At 39.3% G+C, this 21,193-nt stretch overlaps 1 protein-coding gene across 1 annotated transcript in view; it reads left to right on the top strand.

The window, feature by feature from the left end:
• cntfr (ciliary neurotrophic factor receptor) overlaps positions 1-21,193 on the top strand; it is a 160,327-nt gene that overhangs the window by 53,902 nt on the left and 85,232 nt on the right. Inside the window, exon 2 of the mRNA XM_046860345.1 lies at positions 6,125-6,206. Coding sequence (XP_046716301.1) covers positions 6,125-6,206 — 82 coding nt within the window. The remainder of the gene's footprint in view (positions 1-6,124; positions 6,207-21,193) is intronic.

The raw sequence follows: 21,193 nt of genomic DNA, 5'->3' as shown, positions 1-21,193 counted from the left end.
TACCTCACCTACATCACTACCTGACCTAACTAACACCCTTGTGTCTGAGTAAAGCTCCATAAATCTATTTAAGCATCTTCCCAGAAGAGTGGAGGTTATTATAGCAGCAAATGGAGAAAAAATGTGGAATGGGATGTTCAAAAATCACAAACGAGATTTACGGACAGGTGTCCACAAACTTTTTAGCATATAGTATATGATGTACACAACAGGGGAAGATAGTGTCCTCATGAAATAGTGACATGTTTAATGACAAAACATTTCTACATGAAAATTAGTTTGCTAGAATGCTACAATAAAAGAAAATAAAGAAATAAAAATCGAGATATTTTCATACACATATCATTCAGTAACAGATGCTCACCTCGAGCTAGAAAACTAATCATTATATAACCTCTTAAACATCACCAACTCGGTGTGACATAGAATGCTAATAGAGCTCCTCCTAACCAAAGACAACCCCGGAATGAGAAAATTCAACAGTCTGATGGTGATGGTGATGAGCGTCATCATTGGTTATATTCATTCGTCTGGCAACCTGTTCCAACACTTTAAATGGCTCTGGATCCATTATTGCCTCTCTGTACCCGGTAATAGCTTTTTAGCAGAAGGGCAGGATTCATAAACATTAGACAACGATGGCGTGTTGTGTCGTTTGGACATATTTCCCTCCCCAAAATCGTTGTGGAGGAAGAAACCTGGGCCTGCTTCCAGAAGAACCGCACAAGCTGTCCAATCTGCATTTTATTTACCAACATTCTGATTTTCCCGTCCTGGCCATCAAACGACGCGTCCGTTTCGAGCTGCTATTCGCAGCTTTCTCATTCGTTTTTATTATATACATGCACTAAACATCACTATAATCATATTCCGGTGTCCACACAGGCTTATACAGTCAATAGTGGGAAAATAGAGTCTTCTCTGCATCCTGCTGATGGAATTGCTTGCTTATTTAGCCTCTCGGGTATCTGGATGGGCCATGCTGGTGTGGTTAACTCACAGGGTGGCCAGGGTTGAGCCTGAACTCCCAGTCTAGGAACAACCTTATTCATGAAAGGTGTATTTTGAGAGTTGTGTAAATAAAAAGTATATCTGAGCTCCCATACAGAGTTCATGGCCATATGCGCTTTTCCCATCAATAACTAATATAGAGCAGGCGCATTCAGGGTGAGCCAGGGTAAATACTCCAGAACAGTGGGCTTCTCATAGGCACTTGGGAAAGGGCAACCTGGCGGCTTTCGATCAATTAGAGCGAGTGAATGAATCAGCTGTGTACGAGTGGTCCCCAGGAAAAAGTCAGCATTTCGTCCTAAAATAGTCGTAATGCATTTATTACTGCGACAGGAATATTTAACGCTCTGCCACGGTTGTTATAGAGATCACTCTCTTTCTCGGCCACAAATCATTTCACGAGTTTATCATAAGGGGGGACGTATATTGTTCCGAGTTGAAATTCAGTGGGTATCGATTGCGTTTTACAGAGGCGCATAAATAAAGCGGCGAATGCAAAGCGACAGCTCATAAACCTCGTATACGTCTATGAATTGACAGCGATAACTTAAAGCCGGCGCGCCCGGGTTCCCAGCGTGCACTAGCAGGAGTGATCTGGCTTTCTGCCACCCACCGTCCGGCTCTGTTTGCTTTGGTTTGATACACTCGGCAGGGTCGAGAGGTCGGCCCCGGGGACCGGACCCGTATTTGTTTAGGGTGTGGAGCAGGTCCGGGCTTGTGTACGGAATCCAGATGGCTAAAACCCCTCGGTCTTCTCGCTTAATCAAACATCGCTACACATGCATGCATGCACGCTCACGCACGCTAGCCCTCGCTCGCACCTAAACACACATTTACCCAGTTGACAGGTGCTAAAAGAGACGCCCTGGCTGACAGCCTATTGATTGCAGCTGTTTATTCATAGGCAAACACTAGACCTGCAGCTCTCGGCTCCAAGTCCACTCGTTAGGCAGGCCTCAACAGGATTGATGGTATCTTTCGCATACAATTAGACACAAAGCAGGGAGGTTAGGTTTGTTGAATGGATGCCAGTAAGGCCTGTGTAGCATGATGGCTAATCAGGGAGATTTCTGATAATCCGGTGATGGACGGTGAGGAGAGAATTATTATCAGGAATAAACAGACTTTAATTACAGGAGATGGTCTCTCTCTCTCTCTCTCTCTCTCTCTCTCTCTCTCTCTCTCTCTTTCTCTAGATCGTTGAACTCTGTGTGTGTATATATGTGGAGAGATGACGCTCAGGACACAAGATTACAGTTATGGACGTTGGTTTTCCATAAACACACAATAATTTACACAATGACTACCAGGGTTTCTGCAGGTGTCACAAAGTGAAATGTATGACTTTTTAAGACCTTTTTAAGACAATTAGGAATGACATTTAACACCTGTATCGCAACATCAAAAACACACACGAATAAGTTGTTAGCAACTTGCTTCAACCGAGCCCTAAATTCAAGCTTCGCTAAAATTGCACTTCCCCATCTCTGAAAAATAAAATCTATTTGACGTCTGCGATACAATCCGAGAGAGACTCACTCCAATAACAGAAAGCTGATTGGCTGTCGCGTGTTGGTCTGATTTTTAGTGGTAATACAGCAAATAATATTTGGGGTAGTGAAAGAAAAAACACCATGGAAATGTGCTGCGATAGCATTTTAATAAGCATTAGAGGAAGTGTTACATTGACATCTGGAAATTAAGACCTTTTTAAAATCATTTTGAACTTAGAACAGTAAATTGAAGACTTTTTTTAGACCTACAGTTTTTATATTAGACTTCGCAGAAACCCTGCACTACACAAATTATGTTTATGAAATTTTTAGACGCCGTTATCCAGAGCGACTTATGTTTTTTTATCTCATTCATACAACTGAGCATCTATGGGGTTCAGGGTCTCGCTCAGGGCATCTTGGTGCGGCTTGGATTTGAACTCACAACCTTCAAGTCCAATGCCTTAAACACTAAGCTACCACTTCTTTTACACCTTGCTTAAAAAAAAAAACAAGTTGATTCTTTTAAGCGTTTCTTTGCCAAATCAGTTTTTCTTTGCCACAGTCACCACTGGCTCGCTCTTTACGGATAAACTTACAATTATCGGGGACAAACTTATAGATATTACACTTATACATTCGTTCATGTAAACTTCTCTGTAAAGCTGCTTTGAGACAATGGAAAAAAGGGGGAGGGGCTTCTGGGGGGTCAATTAATATCAGGGAGTTCAAAACATCTACACAATGATTTCTGTAAGATCATTTATATATTTTTTAAGTCGTGTTCGAAGACCTCAAAAGTATTTGGACATTTTATTAACAAAAACAGTTTACGGTATGTTACATGAGCATCATGAGTCCTGAGTTCTGGGTGAGGTAAAAAAAAAAAAAAAAAAGGCCCCCATCTCAGTTTATGTACGTTTGAACAAAGCTGAGAGATTCATAATGAAGAACGCTTTCACATATTCCAACCAAATACACTGTAAAAGGAGCTGATGAAAAATCCTGAGACTTTGCTGCAATGGGACTTTTTTTATACTTTTTTGGGACTAACGTCTCTTGTCAGGATTCGGCCTGGATTTCCAATTTAAATGCAAATGGTCTGAAACATCACAAAGAACCCGGGAAGAGGAGAAGAGAGAGAGAGAGAGAGAGAGAGAGAGAGAAAATGATCCCGCAGTTCTAATGAATTATATATTTTAATTAAGTGGTGAGGTGAAACGTCTATTCAGCGCAGAGGCCGTAAATAAAGAATGGATGAATAAATCAAAATGGGAAGAACAGAAAGCTGAAGGGAAGAAGAGAAATAGCAGTCAATAGACATGGGGGTTATTATAATATTTACATTTCCACAGCGTGACTATAAGAAAACAAAATGATAAAAAAAAGGAAAGGATTCAGATACTATATCTGTCAGAAATCTTTTGCTCAGCTAAATGATATGAACACGCAAAAGAGAAAGAGTGGAAATCAAGAGCTTTGCTGTCATTTTTATTCACTTATTGCATTTGGAGGACGTTTTTATCCAAAAAAAATTACATTTATCCCATTTATACAACTCAGCAGTTAAGGGCCTTGTTTAGGGGCCCAGGAATGGCAGCTTGGTGTGGCTGGGATTTGAACTTACAACCTTCAGACTAAGGATCACCTCTTATTCCTCTAATGCTGGGAGGAATATAAAGCATCACTCATGTGCTTTCATGATGCTTTCTGGAAAAGCCTCTGCTGAAGCCCGGATGTGTTTTCTGACTCGGGGATTATCATATAATTCGAACCGGGTTTACGTTATTTAAAGCATCAAGCGAATGTAGCACTGTTTCTGATTGGTTGCAGTCAGAATTGGTGCTACTGTTGCATAACTCTAATGGTGTAACTATAAATGGATATAAAGTACACCAGTAGAAAAGGTCATCACGGGCACACTGCTGTTGCTTTAGAGGAATAAAACAACAACAACAACACATCATTAATGATCATTTTCCAGTTCCAGTTTATTTCATATAATAGGGAACAGTTCAGTACTTGGAGGAATAATGACAATAATGACAAAAACAATTTTTTATTAAATAAATCAATCGGGAAATTCAGGTATTACAAGTCAAGTAACTTTCAAAACCAAAGTAATTTGCTACTTTGCTAAAGTTCGAATAAAATGGTTACTTGTGGAAGAACTCTGTAATGGATCCTATAGATCCTGTAATTCATCGTTGTTCAACCTTGATTTAACCTTGTTTTTTGTTTATTTTGTATCTCAGTGTAGTTTCTGGATAACTGGTAAAAAAGGCCTTCATAACGTTTTACAATGACAACCTGAATCATGTTCCAAGTCTTGGTGTTTTTGTTCTGTTCCATAAATAAGGCTAATAAACGCCAAAATGCTAATTTACACATTACCGTTCCCTCAATTGTGGAAACTAAATCACCCCCACCCCAAAAACAAGCATTGATTCACTTCATATGTCCTCGAAAAGAGACTCGCTGTCTGTTTCTAATCTGCTGCAAATTTCCGTGCGATGAATCCTGAGTGAATCCAGTCTGGTGATAAAAGGCTAGCTTAGCAGGCAGACACATAAATTAAGCTATAATAAGTAGCAGGCCAAAAGCTAAACATTCTCCACAGTATCTGTGTGTGGACGGATAAAAGTACCACACAAATATTATCTCTGCACCACGCTTGCTTTATCTGTTCCAATGTCAGAGCCTACGCTATGGGTTTCTAATTGTTTTTTTGTCGTGGGGGAAAAACAAAAAAAATTAAAGGCCTTTGTGGGCTAGGGTACGCAAATAGCGTTACCGTGTTAGCCCATGTGGCGTGTCACAATTTCCTGTTTTAACGAAAGGCTTCTTGATGGGATTAAGGCAGAGAATTGAAGCGGGTAGAAATGCTTGCGTTGCCTCCCATGGCTAGCTGGAGGTTTTTTTTTTTTTTCATATTGAAATATCGCACATCTGCTTCTAAAAAAAAAAAAAATGGTGTTGTTTTAACTGTACGGTTGTTTTGATGTTGAAGAGATGGATTGATACCCAGACCCTGTGAGGTGTTCTTCTTGGTTTGGGGTTTAATGCTCAATTCTGGGTTGCAACACAAAAAAACAAAAGGAAACGAAAGACTGAGGAAGCGCATGCAAGCATTGCGGCTTGTACTACTGTACTTCCTTAAAGGCCATAAAACATAACAGAGGCTGGCATTGTGCTGCGTCTTTTCTTTTCTCTCTTTCTTTCCTGTCCACTCGGTCTTTCTACCCCGGGGCCTGAGAGGTCCGAGGTTGAGGTCAGGCTGCTTTCTGATTCGGTCGGCCCTTTAAACGCACGTGTGTATGGTGTGTGTGTGAGGAACGAGTGGAGTGAGTGATTCTCCTGAGCTGCCTTTGTAAAACGAGAGATGAAGGGAGGGAGGGAGGGAGGAGGTCAGTAATGAAGAAAGGGAGGGAGGGATGGACAGATGGAGGGAGGAGGGAGAGAGGAGTAACGGTAGAGGATGAGGAGGCAGTCAGAGAGGCTAGTAAAAGGGACGGAGCGAGAACGTGGAAGCTCCTCATGTTGACTCAGCATCAGTGGTGCTGGGTTTTATTCCAGGCTGGACGGAAGTTTACCGTGTGTGTGTGTGTGTGTCTCTGCAGATGGCCAACATTGTGACGTCGGTGTGCTACGTGGTGCTCGCAGCTGTGGTGGTGGTGTATGCCCAGCGACGCGGCCAGCAAGGTAAGACGTCCTCACGTGTTCTTTTACCTTCTATACTCATCCTTTCTCCTCTTCATCTGCTCACGCTTCCTTTTGTGCCATTGGTGTGTGTGTGTGGGGGGATTGTGTGAGGGTGTGGGTGTGGATCCGGACTTTTTCCGACCTTTTAGATATTGATTGCTGAAGACTCAGGATGGTGTCTGTTTTCCCTCTCATCTCACGTGCTTCTCTTGAGGGCAACTTCTTTGCTTTTTTCAGCACTTTTTCTCATATGCATTTATCGTGGACAGGTAAAGAAAAAAAAGGTGCTTATGAACGTGCTTATAACTGAAGTCCGTGTTGGACTATTGAGCCTTATTTTAAAATGATGAACGATTTTAGATCACGTTGTTTACGTTAGACGCGAAAACGTGACTTCTCTGAATTTATGTGACACTCTGAGGTTGCCAGATTTTTCATGAGTAAATCCTTCAAAGTGCATTTAATTGTTTTGTTTATTTGTTTGTTTTAGAACAAAGCACAATATTAAAACAAAATACACAAAACACAACAAATGTGTTACAATAATCGTAATAAGAAACAAATCATCTCAGAAGGGGCATAATTAAGCAAAAGCTTATTAATAATAATATCTGACAGAGAAATATCCATCTATCCATCCATTCATTTATAATAGTAGCGTAATATACTGTAAATACATTAAAACCTGGTGTCACAACGTAGAAAGGATCCTATTTCTGATAATTTCATAATCCCACATTAGTTTTTGATGTATATACGTCTATTTACCACGTACAGCATATTCATATATATCTATATAGTAGCAAACACCGTATCGTATGCTCTTCACAGTGAACCCAAAAGAGTTCACTACTGTATTTTGTATGAGGAGGAGGTGTGGAAAGCACCACATCTGGTCATGTGTACTTGGAATTTTAAATTGAGTAAGTGTGTTTTGGGTAATTTGTACTGTCCATATATTTATGGTCAGAATCGCTTGTAAGCATGTGCAGTAGTGATGGGAAGATCTGATCATTTTAGTGACTTGGTTCTTTGAATCTGGTTCATCAAAATGAACGAATCTTTTTGAATCATTTAGTTAATTTTATTATTTTAATCAGAAATAATATAAAATGTAACATTTTTAATAAGCAGATCTGCAAAACGTCGACATACACCAACTTCGACTACAGTTCCAATCATTTATATATGTATATATAAAACTGCATAGCGTCTGTAGGAGTCACGACGTATAGGAGAACGTCTAGAAGACTCATGAGATGAACTACTCAGTTCTCTTTCTTGTGTAATGCACTGCTTAGTGTCAAAAGAGCGATTCGAACCAGACGACTCGAGAGGGAAACTTCTCAATTCTGATTTCTATACATAACCCACGGAGATTTTGCGATGCTTTGCTCGTCCACGTCCTGTAGAAAAATGAACAAAAAATCTGTCTTTTAGACGACTCGTTCTTCTGAGTCACAGTAAAGACTCGCTCATAATGAACGACTCGTTCATGCGCAGCTGAACTTCAAATACCTCCGATAGAAATTAATTCACTGAAAGAAATTCTACCCTACGTGCGTCAGGTTCTGGAAGTACGCAGGTCTTTTTGTTTCAAATCGTTCACAAAAACATGTCGAAATTTGTTCGATGTTCGCAGCAGATTTGTTTTTTGTTATTTTTTTATAAATTACAACATGATCTGCTGTCTGGTGGAAACAAGAAAGAGTTTAGGGGTTAGACTGGCATCAGCTGACTGTGTGTATGTGTGTTTGTGTGTGTGTGTGTGTGTGTGTGTGTGTGTGTGTGTGTGTGTGTGTGTGTATCAAGAATGACCCAACGCTAACCCTGTAACTGCATTCCTACTTAACAAAAGCCTCACAGTTTAAACATCATTAGCCTTTAAGTCTTTATGTACACCACTTACACACACACACACACACACACACACACACACACACACACACACACACACACACACACACTATGGGTCATTATGTGCTTTGTGAACATCCCATTCTGTATTTAGTCCCTATTTGCTGTTAGAATTATCTCCACTCTTCTTGGAAGATGTTCCACTAGATTTTGTGGAGATTTGTAAAGATCCATTCAGCCATAAGGGTGTTAGTAAAGTCTGGGCCTGATGTAGGTGAGATGAAGGTGAGAAGGTACGTAGGTGTTTGCAGGTGTACTACACAACATGCTGGATGTTGTTTTCATATTAGTACATCTCAGTATCATTACTGAAAAATGCATATAGACTCCTGCAAAAAAAGTCCTCTGCTTATATATAAAATGTAGCTCTTTATTCCTTCCTAACTGAATTACTGAGACTTATCTCAGCATTAAAACCATCAATCGCTGCTGGATCCTCCGAGTGGCTCTTTCTTACTTTATTTGAGTGTCTTAGGCTAATGAGATCTAGATACACAAATAAATCAATGTGCATGTCCCAATCGTTCCAGACTAATCAGTTACTTTAAAACAGTCTGAACTCCTAATGTCATAGAGCTCTGACTGCACGGGGTTCATCCACTGCTCTCATTCTGTCATCATTTCCCAAATGACCGCAATAGTCATCGCTCCCTTCGGCCCTGCTTACATCAGCGCAGTGCTTCACCACGGCATGCCTGGTGTGATGATGTCACTGTCCGAGGACACTTTCACTTTGTCACAATGTCATCCTGAATGCTTGGATGGACTCCAAGATCTCCGAGCTGAGCAAAAATATTAGCGGCACACTGGAGAAAAAAAAATAAAAATAAAAATATTATATATATATATATATATATATATATATATATAATAAAATATTAAAAATATTCTTGTAAATGTTTTAAAGTAATGATGATGTTTTTAACGACATAAATCATCAGGACACCAAACGGAACTTTTGCTATGTTTCCACACGGACGGTTTTAATTGCCGGATGTATGCGTCGTGGCGGATTTTGGTGCTCGATCTGAGACTTGCCGCATCAGTAAAACTAATTTTTAATACATTCATAACGTTATTAAAAGAACAATATATAAAATTTGTGCCGTTAATATTAATTTGCGTTAACAGGATATCGCGTTCATTTTGACAGAACTAATATATTTATATATTTTATAAACAAAAAAATGTAATATTTTATATATATAAAAATACTGGATACTGGTTCCTTTGGATAAGAGCATCTGCTAAAAGCTATAAGGGTAAATATATAGTTGAAATATAAATGGGTAAAAGCAAAGCAGCTTTTCTGTTTGGTTATTATTATAAATTATGTTGCTTTACTGTTTCTTTTTTTTTTGTGAAAATACATATAAATGTATACATAATAGTTTTATTTCTGTAAATTGACCCTATGCTAAGCGCTAGCAAATTGGTTCCATTGCAATATCTCTGAGCTGCTTACAGGTTAAACACTTTTTTAGCCAATCCAAGCTCTGAAAAAGCTTTCAGTGATTATTTGTATTTCTAACAGGAATACAATCTTTTCTAGGTAAAATCCTAAAGCCCAGAGTTTCCTGTTTGGAAAGCAGTGTAATGATTAATTTCTGTATTAAAAGCTACAGCTGTTAGAGTTGGGATGTGGATTTGCATTCGAAAGTTTCCCATTTTCAAGGAAAATAAAAAGAATTTGGCCACTTTTGCTGTTGTTTATCTAAATTTATACAACGTGATATACATATAATATCGAATCTATATCCATTATATGGATACACATTTGTGGACACCTGACCATTGGATTGCTATGTGCTTCTTTTTGTCTCCATTTGCTGTAGAATACCCTCCACTCTTCTGGAAATATCTTCCACTAGATTTTGTGGAGATTGTTTGAGATTCCTTCAGCCACAAGGGTCTCAGTAATGTCAGGTGCTAATGTAGGTAAGATGAAGTGAGGACGTTCCTGGGGTGCAGTCAGCGTTGGCGTTTAACCCAAAGGTTTTCAGTAGCATTGGAGCTCTATAGCAGGAGATCTTTCACTTCAACCCATAGAAAGCAGATCTTCATGGAGCTGGCTTTGTGCACAGGGGCATCATCATTCTGGAACATGACCAATATGTCACATTTCTATCTACAGGATTAAATCATTTATTGTAATATCTTTATTGCACACCGAGTGCAACACTCGTGTGTAGATTTGTGCAAATTTAGTTTGGTGTATCAGGTCGTGGAGGAATGTTTCATTTCCCCGTCCATTCTTCCAGCTGTGTAGGGTTGAAATGACAATAAAAGCCCCTTGACTCAATTCTCTCACAAGGTGTAATTACATAGGCACTTTTCACACCTGGCATTTAAATGCATCCTCTGTAATACGATTGAAAGCGTATAGCACAGAAATCAAACGTGTCCTGAACATGCACCATAAGCACATTCGGGGATGCGGTGTGGCGTTTACAATGTAACCCTTGAATGTAGCGAAGGAGCACTTGATCATCTCCGTATAATATGTAATCTCTGCGAGATCGGAAAACACGCGAGTACTGAGCTAACCAATACGACGCTACAGCTGCGAAGAGAAAGAAATCTGCTTTTCATCTGAACCTTCGTTCTTTTTGTTAGCAGATCACAAAGTTAAAGGGTTTGAAATCGACCTTACCGATGGCATGAGATAGAATTTGTGCAAAGTTTCTCCCTGAAAGTAAATTAGATTGGATTTCTTTAGGAGTAAAACGATGCCTGATGTACGATCGCAAGTGGTCACTAGAGACACTTGTATGTATAACGCATCTCACGTCATCTCATGCATCCGCTTTCCATCCAACCACCCAGGACGCGTGATGATGTTTAATGCTACAGGTATAAAAATGGATGCTAGCGTGCCCTGTTACTGATGGCCGATCGTGATGGTTCCTTGATGATGAAGTGAAGCAGGATGAACTGATGAATCTTTCTGTGCCGAATCTTCCCAGGGTTAATTAAACGCTTGGATGAGTGAATAAATGTAGCTTTCACTCCTTAAAATGAGTTCTGTTATGTTATACATTTTGAATTGAAAACCCTGAGTGAGTCCTATTAATCCATTCAGGCCTCTTTGTGTATGCGATGAATAAAAGTGTGATGCGATGATCGGATTAACGTCTAACGCAATCTGAAAGGAGGCAACAAGATCGCAAGCGATGACGTACGCGAACGAAAACGCCATCCACTCGACCAATTATACGGATGACCCGATGGCAGGGGGCAGCATCATTAAACCTTCAGCATGGATCATCAATCTCCTGTGAGAGGTAAATAAACCAAACACAGTCCTACCAGCACGGCTCGCTCTGAATTCTTTGAAAGGACAAGGTCCAAAGACGTAGACGCAATTGAGAAATCAGAGTTTGTTCATTTATTAAAAAAATAAATAAATAAGAAGAAACGAATGCTTACAGCTGCTGTCGGCTTTCATTCTTCTAATGACAAATCATCAAAACAGCCATTGCTGCCTCGCTCTGCTCTGACTTGAGTAGGCTGATTGATTTGCTTTCGTGTGTGTGTGTGTGTGTGTGTGTGTGTGTGTGTGTGCATACACACAATTAGATTTGTGTTGATGTGGAATGTCTGGGAGCGCAGTTATACTTGAAGCAAGACATTTGTTTTTTGAGTTGTGCCTCTGCTCCCGTCAGAGAAGATAACTCATTCCACTGGAGAGATATTAATAATCCTATGACCTGAAACTTTCAAAGGCCCACAGACTTTCCTTTTAATGCAAATGTCCCAAGTAGATCATTTTACGGTTCTATGCATTTTATGGCGTTCGCTGAAAATGTTGCATTTCTATCACCCAAAGCAAAACTGCAACTTCTCCTCGTGAAAAAAACTGCTTAGTCATTCTATTATTACTGTATGTAGAGAAAAAGGTCCGTCTGCGATCGCTTTACACCGTCCGACCGCTACACGCTTTAAGGTTAGCGAGAGAAATGCGACGCTGCGCTAGTTTCGATTGCAATATTCGCAGTCTTTATTCCATGACCTACAACTGAACCTCGTATCAGCTGCTACAACCGGCTGCTGATCTATTTCTATTTTGGTGCACTTCATGAGGCGAGCCCACTGATGTCCTTTCAGTAATAGGTTAAAGAAATGAATTAACTGCCGACTTTATGTCCCTTCGCTGCCTCGCAAAATGCCAACGCGGCTCAAGATGAAACTGCACTCGACAGCCTACATTTGGAAGCATAACATTCAAATGAACCCTCTCTGATATTTTAGAGAGTATACACTGGTTTTCCTAAAAGCTAGATTGAAAGGAAAGTATCCATATATAGATTTATATATAGTACTTCTTATAGCTCTGCTCACATGACATTAAAAAAGAGATCTACTTCTTTTAATTAAACACACACACACACACATTTGGAGTGTTTTCACAGCCTAGAGCTGTAAATGAATGCCATTTTAAGATCTTGTGCTTTAGTCGTCATTAAGCGAACGAGAGCTCTATAGTGCTAATTCAGTCGCTTCTTTCCTACAAGACTCTTCCCTCTTCCTCTCTTGATCTCTCGCTCACTCACTCTCTCCATCAGCAGCGAGCAGACAAAGCCTCTTTTCATTCCATCAATCATTGCGCTGGGAGTCCAGACAAGCCCATCACTGGCATTTTAATTATTCATGAGCTCCTAAGTGCAAATGAGACACAATCTATCTGTGCACCCACTGTCCCGTCCACTTCCCATTCTGCTGAGCGCCGCACCGCTGTTGCCTTTAATCTACAGCTTATTTTAGTGCACGCTTCCTATAGAGGCCTCGGTATTTCAGAACCCTGCCATCGAGTCCTGTTCGGTCGTATCGGAGCGGAGTTGGTTCGCAACGTGAAACGATTCTTGTGAAGCTACAGCAGCTAATTTACAGCTATCAAAATATTTTATTATTATCACAAATGTGTGAGAAGGATTAAAAGACAAGGCCAGCTTGGAGTGTAGTCCCTAGCAGAAGACTATTCTACTCGAGTAAAAGTACTAAACCAACTTTCTTTCGGCTTCTCCCATTAGGGGGCGTATACATCCGTATTCATGATCCACATGTTTGATTTGGCACATGTTTTTACGCTGGATGCCCTTCCTAACGCAACCCCCCCCCATTTATCCGGGCCTGGGACCCGGCACTAAGAGTGCACTGGCTTGTGCAACCCTAATGGCTGGGGTTGGTTCCCTGACCGGGGATTAAACCTGGGATGTAGCGGTGAGAGCGCCGCATCCTAACCACTAGATCACCAGGGAAAGGACTACTTGAGTAAAAGTACTGTTACTTCAATAAAGTTTTACTTAAGTACAAGTCATGTTACCAGGCGAAAGATCTACTCAAATAAAAGTAAAAAGTGGCACTTTTAAATTATACATTTTTTTCACCAGTAGGGGGTGGACTGGGGGGCTTTCGAGTGAAGTCCAAAATGGACAAGGAGATATAAATCTCAAATTAATTGTTTTTAATTGAAGGAACACCTTTATAAATTAAAGTGCGATTACAACAACAAAAAACCACAATATTCTAATGTGAGTTATGCACTTTTGCAGCCGGTCTTGTCCTTTTCCATCTTTCTTTCTCGCGATTTTTTTTTTGCGTGTGAATTTTTTCCCTTTGCGTTTTTTTTTTTCAGGATATTTACTCAGTGATTTAAACACTATTTAAAATCTAGTTAAGTACAACATTTCAAACATAACATACTTAAGTAAAACTAAAATTATTAGTATTTGTATTAAAGCTATTTTAAAAAGTAGAAGTACACAAAAAACTTAATTACAGTAACACAAGTAAATGTAATTAGTTACATTGCACCTCTGGTCCCTAGTTACACTTCCATAGTGTTTCAAAAGGAAAAAACCCACAAATATTAAAGAAGACCAGGTGTGAAATCTGACGCTAGCGCCTGCTGAGAGGTGTGTACGCAGGTTTGCTCACACTTTGTCCCGAGTACAGATGGAGCTTCCTACACTTCGCCTGGCGGTGAAGCAAAAGAAAGCAGGTGTGACCCGACGTGTACAGGTCTCATTATAAGGCAAGGGTAGAGAAAAGGATAGGAAAATAAAGGTAAGTGCAAAGGCAAGTTAGCAACCTGGGGTTCCTTCTTTCAAAAAAATTTAAGTGTCAGGTGAATGAAAAACTAACTCTGTGAGGAAAATTACAAAAAGGGCCTGTTTTTACTCGATCTTTGAGTCACTCTGTTTCCACTTATATCTCGTGTCAAGCTACAAAAGCCAACAGAACGTCGTTCAAGACTGTGAACGGCTGTTTACTGCTCCAGACGTCGGAAAATAAACTGTGTATGAATCATTCAAATGCACGTCTGTCGATAGGTTTCCTTCTCAACATCGTAGACATGCGTTTCACCAAATGCTCCCGAACAAACAAACAAACAAACAAACAAACAAACACATCTCCCTAGTTGACCTTTAAACACGACTTTTTGTTTATTCCATTCACGTTTACTGACTCACTGTTCTACGTGACCATGCTTGATGCTTGATTCGGTACTGTGCAGGTCTGAGAAGCGAACCAGGGCCTGGTGGATCTGTCTGCCTGTGACTAAGACGTGGAGAATGAGAAATGATAAGGGACTGGGATTGGGTGGAGAGTTGGTTTGTGGGGGCCGTGATGGAAAAATATGGCCCAAATCTATTTATCATTCAGAATGTAATTGTTTTATAATTGGAAGCGTGGATCGGCTTCCTGTGTCATCCCGATAGCATCGCTCCATTAAACGGACCTCCGGAATCTCGTCTACAAATCCCAGCTGCTCTAGCGCCACAATTCAGATCTCAGCATCTCTCAAATGCGGGAACACGATAGTCATGTGGGATGTACCGATGGATTCTGTTGTGGTGGTGTTCCTTCGATGTGCCTCCTCCTCTGAATTCCTTCCACTCCCAGCCTGAAAAACCCTGAATAAATTTGGCAACAAGATGAAGTCCTTCACACTCTTAAGCTCTCATGTGAAATAGATCTGTTGCTGATGAGCCAAACAACAGTCTTGAACAGACATGAGAATATTTACTTGTGGAGGTCAGCTTGTGTGGACTCGTAAAGATGTTGCGCAAGGAAACACACTCAAATGTCCGCTAATGCGCCTAGCTAGCGAGGAAGCGCTGAACCCGGCTGCACTCTGTTGAATGAGTACGTGTTTTTTTTCTCGTGTTATACGTTGCTGTGGGTGGAGGGTTCAAAGAGTAGCAACATCTTGAGATGATCCAAGAAAGTTAGTGGCTATATGTAATCAAATGAAGGATTTATAAAGTAAATTGTGTCAATGTGAGGAAGGATTTGACAGTTTTTTCGTTTTTTGTCACAGTATGCATTTTTTCTAGAATTACTGTGAGAACAGGGTATAACTCACTTCAGTCCAGTAGAGTTTTCATGCAGATGAATTCCACAGGATGGAATATGGAACTATTGCAGAAACATGTACATAGAGTCTTAATAAAACAATTGCTTAAAAATATTTTAGCAATCATAGTTGCAGAAATAGTTACAGTGGAAGGCAAAAAACACTGAATTGTAGTGTAAATTAGACTCGTTGCTACTTGCCGAAGGTCAGCCAAAGCAAAAGCACAGGGTTTCAAAACACTAACAAAAACACGAGGCGGCTATGGAATTGTTGGAAGGTTGTAAGTTCAAACCCCGACAATGCCACGACCATCTATAAGAACAAAAGTATTTTCTGTATTGTTGCACTACCTGGATGCCCTTTTTCTTATTATATAACATCTTACCATCAGAGACAATCACACACTCTGTCCCATTATAGCATTAGAGTTATACACTGACTCCTTTGCTGCCACATGAAGACTTAGTTCCAGGTTGGCACATTTGTCCCAAAAGTTGTTATATCTTAAAGACCTTGAGGGTGGTGTTCCTACTCAAAAATATTTGAAGAACATGTCTTTGAATGGGTAACTTGCTGAACCTCCAGGTCTGGAGCTGCAGAAATTCCTGGCGTAGTGTATATAGTAGTACTTCTGTATTTTTTATGCTCCAAATATAAAGATTGTTCAGGTGAAATTTTTTGAGACTGAACATCACATCTCAAATTCCCTGTCATTCCTGGCCAGTTCTCAATCGGACCAGTGTGAAGAGTCAAGGCAAGACACTGACCGAAAGATCAAAGAAAAATGTTAAATAAAACACTGAATGTTTTGATAAAAGTCTGATATATGCACTACTGACACCAGTCATGTTTGATGTGTTTTGGGTAGCCTTTAATGATGTGCACTGTGTAGAATACTAAACAAGATCTACCCTGAAGTAGAACACAGAGCTAAACTGACCTCCAGCAGCCTGTAGTATTCCACAATGTTCCACAAAGTCTGCGTCCTCAGGCTCAATTCAATTCCACACAGTTGTATTTGTAAAGCTATTTTTTTTTCTACAATACATATTACACCAAAGCAAGTTCACAGTTCATTCTGGATATAAAAATGATTAATAAATGTATATCCATTATTAGCAAGCCACAGGCAAAACTTTGAGAGGAACCAGAATCCAAAGGGAAGCCATCCTCATGATTAAAAATATAGATTTTAATGTAAAGCAGTATGGTTATATTTACATACACTTAATGTATATGCCAAATGTTTGCGGGCACCTGGTCATAAGTATGATTTGTGCTTCTTGAGCATCGCATTCCACATTTAGTCCTGATTTGCACTTAGAATTCACTCCTTTAGGAAGATGTTCCACTACATTTTAGAGTTTGCTTGTAGTCATTTGTGTTCATCAGCCACAATAGAGCTAGAAAAGTCAGGTACTGATGTAAGTGAGAATGTGAGGAGGTCTGTGGTGCCGTCAGTGTTTACAATCATCCCAGAGGTGTTCAGTAGGGTTGAGATCAGAGCTCTATAGCAGGCCACTTAAGATCTTCCTCTCCGAACCATGTAAAGACGATCTTCATGAAGCTCACTTTGTGCACTGCAATGCTGGAACAGATTTCTGTTTCCAAGTTCAAATGAATGCAATAAATGAATTAGCATTAAACTATTTAAAGTATTAGCCATTCAAGTGTCCATTAGTGAACATTTGATAACCTCATGAATTCTGGAGCTGTAATGAAAGGACATTCTGGTTTAAGGATGAGGATGTTTTCCCTTTAGAGACTGGTTCCTTTCAAGGTTTCTTCCTCATACTATATCAGCGTATTTTTTCCTTGCCACTGGCTCACTAATAAAGAATAAACTAACATTATTATTTATGATGTAAACATTTCTGTAAAGCATTAAAGTGCTATACAAATAAGTCTGTATCAAATTAAGCCTGTAGTAACCTCAGGTATCTGAGATATGAAGTACGATGGTCTTGTGGAAAACTAAGATCAACAAGCTTAATAGAAACGTTCAAACAAGTGGTGAGCAATTAAAGCCTGAGGTAAGTTATTATATCCTGTATGTGCTCTTTCCTTTATTACATTACAGCTGTATCATAATCTGGAAATAATAACAAACCAACTGGATGTTGCATCACTGCTATATAACTGCTATATTAAAGCTCCTAAAGGCAATATCATTGTCTGATTCGATATCCGGTAAAATAATGCTGACTATAAAAAAAATGCCCTACTAAAGAAAAAAAAAACATATGCAATATATACAGAACATTTCCTTCAGGCACGGAACACACAAGTAGAGAAACAAGCAAATGCTGGAATCAATCATACATATGTATCATATGCTGTCATCTCAGGATGTTGCTATGGCTTTAGAGTTTTGTGCTTTGGCCATTCAGAACTTAAATAGACTATATATCTGGAGGTCAAGAGGATGGAAGTCTGAATGCTACTGCAAGTCTCCCTGAAAATAAGGATGCTGATTAAAGATAAACATTATGAATGAGGGTAATAATTATAGCTGGCTATTAGAAGCTTTTAAGGAAATAAAAACAGTGTAAATAGTGAGAAATCTATCAAAATGTATAACCCCAATTCCAAAAAAAGCTGGGACGCTGTGTAAAATGTGAATAAAAACACAATGCAATGATCTGTAAATCTCACAAATCCATATTTTATTCACAATAAAACAAACAAACTAAAATTTAATGTTTAAACTGAGAATATATACAATTTTAAAGGGGAAAAAGAAGGTATTTTTGAAATTGATGGCTGCAAAAGGTCTCAAAAAAGTGTGTAGCATCACATCTTCTGTCCGTATACTGTACATCTGTGAACTGAGGAGACCAGTTGCTCAAGTTTTGGGAGATAAATTTTTTCTGAGTACATAATACAGGATTCTAGCTGCATAACAGTCCTGGGTGTTCTTTGTTGTGTTTTTCATTTTATGATACATTGAAGGTTTTCAAACGGTGAAAGGTTTTCGGACGGCAACTTTTGTGAGACTGGTTGCAGGATTAAATTCAAAATGAACTTTTTTTGCCAGTGAAATGGTACATTTATATAGTTTAAACATTTGATATGTTTTCTATGTTCTATTGTGAATGAAACATGGTTTATGGGATTTGCACATCATTGCATTGTGTTTTTATGTACATTTTACAAAGTGTCCCAACTTTTTTGGAATTGGGGTTGTACCTCAGAAATGTTGGGAATTAGCTGAGGAAAGATCTCATGCCAATAAACATGACCATGTGGTTATTCTCTATTATTCTCTGCTAACCGCAGAGTTATCCGAAAACGTTCATTTCCCGAAATGATGAACGCCGAGGTACAAACATCTTCATCATTTACGAGCCGTGACTCTTTGCTGTTGTGATACGTGAGAAACCTGACAAATACGCTGCCGCACTCCTTCACCTAAAGTAGCCGTCAGAACAAACATAAATAAAATTCACCCAGAGGTAAAGGAAATTCACTGAAGGAGAAAGGATGTGGGATGTGGAAGACTTCAATCTGAGGAGGAAAAAAAGGAGAATCTCACTAAATCTTCCCAATGCACTGCTAACACCAGACTTCCAGACTTCTGCTTCATTGTGTTTACGCTCTGTAGGGAAAAAAATCTATCGAAGGATTTTATGTGATAAAATTCAGTGTTTTTTTTCTCTCAGTTGTTCAAAATACTTTATTGGAATTGTGTTTAAATATAGCATTTGCATTTACATTTATGGCTCCATCAATAAATACATTCTGATCTGGGTTCATTAGGACACAGATTTAAAATACCACCAGCTAAAACTCTTTTGGGAGGAAAGAAATAGTAAGACAGCACATTTACTTCACAAGAAATGCTAATTTAAGAACCTCTGGAAGAGGCAGGTCTTTAGATGTCGTTTGAAGGCTGCGAGAGACTCGGCTGTTCAGACATCAAGTGGAAGTTTGTTCCACCACCTTGGTGCCAGAACAGAGAAGAGCCTGGAAGCATGTCTTCCTCGAAACCCTGAGAGATGGAGGAATCAGGGGAGCCGTGTTTGAGGAACGGGTGAGATCAATGCTGGGAGGTACAGAGGTGCTGGTCTGTTTATGGTTTTGTAAGAGAGTAGCAGTGTTTTAAATCTGATGCAGGAGATACAAGAAGCCAGTGAATGGAGAGTAGCAGCAGAATCTGCATTCTGCAAAAAGTTGCAGCATTCAAACGTCTTTTAGATGGAGACCTTCCCAGAGTGTGTTGCAGTAGTGCAGTCCTGAGATGATGAGGGACTGAACCTGTGTTGACAGAAACATCATAATGACAAATTCTCCTGATGCTGTAAAGGAGAATTCAACATGAGCGTGTTAAACTAGCAATGTGAAGAAAAAAAAGCCCATGTCCATCGATATCCCAAAGTTAGTGCAGTGACCAAAGGTGAGATCAGAGCGTTGTCCAAGATTACAAGGAGATCACAAGATCTTCATGTGGAGATGAATCACCTGGGATGAAAAGCAGTTCGGTTTAATACAATATTGTTACAATTTTGCTGAAGCATCAGTAGAAAAGAATAAAGAGAAGAAGAAGAAAAAATAATACAAAAGGAAAAAGAAATGATAAGGTTTACAATAATTATATAAAATAAAAATGAATAAATAAATAAAAATCTCTCTCTCTTTTGCTCTCTCTCTTTGCAATGTTAGAGTTTCCAATGTTTTATTAGTATAAACTTCGTTGAAGAATCACAGCGATAATGAGCTCATTTGAATGCAGTGTTTGTGTGTTTATGGTGAGCGTATTGAAACTGAGCAGCTACGAGCAATCGACACTACGTCACTCACTTCACCTTATTCAAATTATTCAAATTAGCATATTGATAGATTGGACATGGGTCTGTTTGCTTGCTGGTCGTAAGCAGCACTGAACCCGAGGCTGTTCCAGTAGAGCACTTTAACCAAACACCTTCACACCTCCACATACTGTATCTTCACCCTTCTGTTCGATCTCACACACACACACACACACACACACACACACACACACACACACACACACATACTCTGTTTTTCTATTTATAAAGCTTATCATGATTATTGGGCATGGCATTAGTTTTAAGCACCATAGATATATAGATAACCCCCAGATATAACCTTAATAACCACAGAGAATTTGTCTGTAGTCAAATAAATGCTGCATGTTACATAAAAATAATATAATATAATATAATAAAGGCTATGTTTTTTTTTTATTAGCAGCACATTTTTTGAATGGTTGCTACATTATCAGGACTTTAAGTCCATTTTTGGTCCTCACACTTTCACAGACACAAATTTTGTGAGGACCTTTTGTGATCATTAGACATGTTTGGGGGGAAAAAACAAGATTTGTGGTTTTGCAATGAATATTACATCATCAGGACATAAATTAATAACACACATGACACACACACCTGTACAGTTTCACTATATTTGTGAGGACATTTTATGATCATTGGACATGCTGGAAAAAAAACAAGATTGTGATTTTGTAGTGGATAATACATTATCAGAACATAAATTAATAACAGACACATACACACACACCTGTCTCATTATCCTTGAACTGTCATTTGTTGGGGACATTTATTCCTAAGCAAGATAGAAAATCTTATCCAAACCTACAGACACACAAACACACGTCAATTTACTATCTTTGTGAGGTCCTTGCACTGATGTAGAGATTGCTGTAAATATTTAACACTATGTCTCAACA

Source organism: Silurus meridionalis, chromosome 11 (assembly GCF_014805685.1).
Source record: "Silurus meridionalis isolate SWU-2019-XX chromosome 11, ASM1480568v1, whole genome shotgun sequence".
NCBI lineage: Eukaryota > Metazoa > Chordata > Actinopteri > Siluriformes > Siluridae > Silurus > Silurus meridionalis.
The sequence above is the reverse complement of the archived record's forward strand: the minus strand, read 5'-3'. Positions and strand labels throughout refer to the sequence as shown.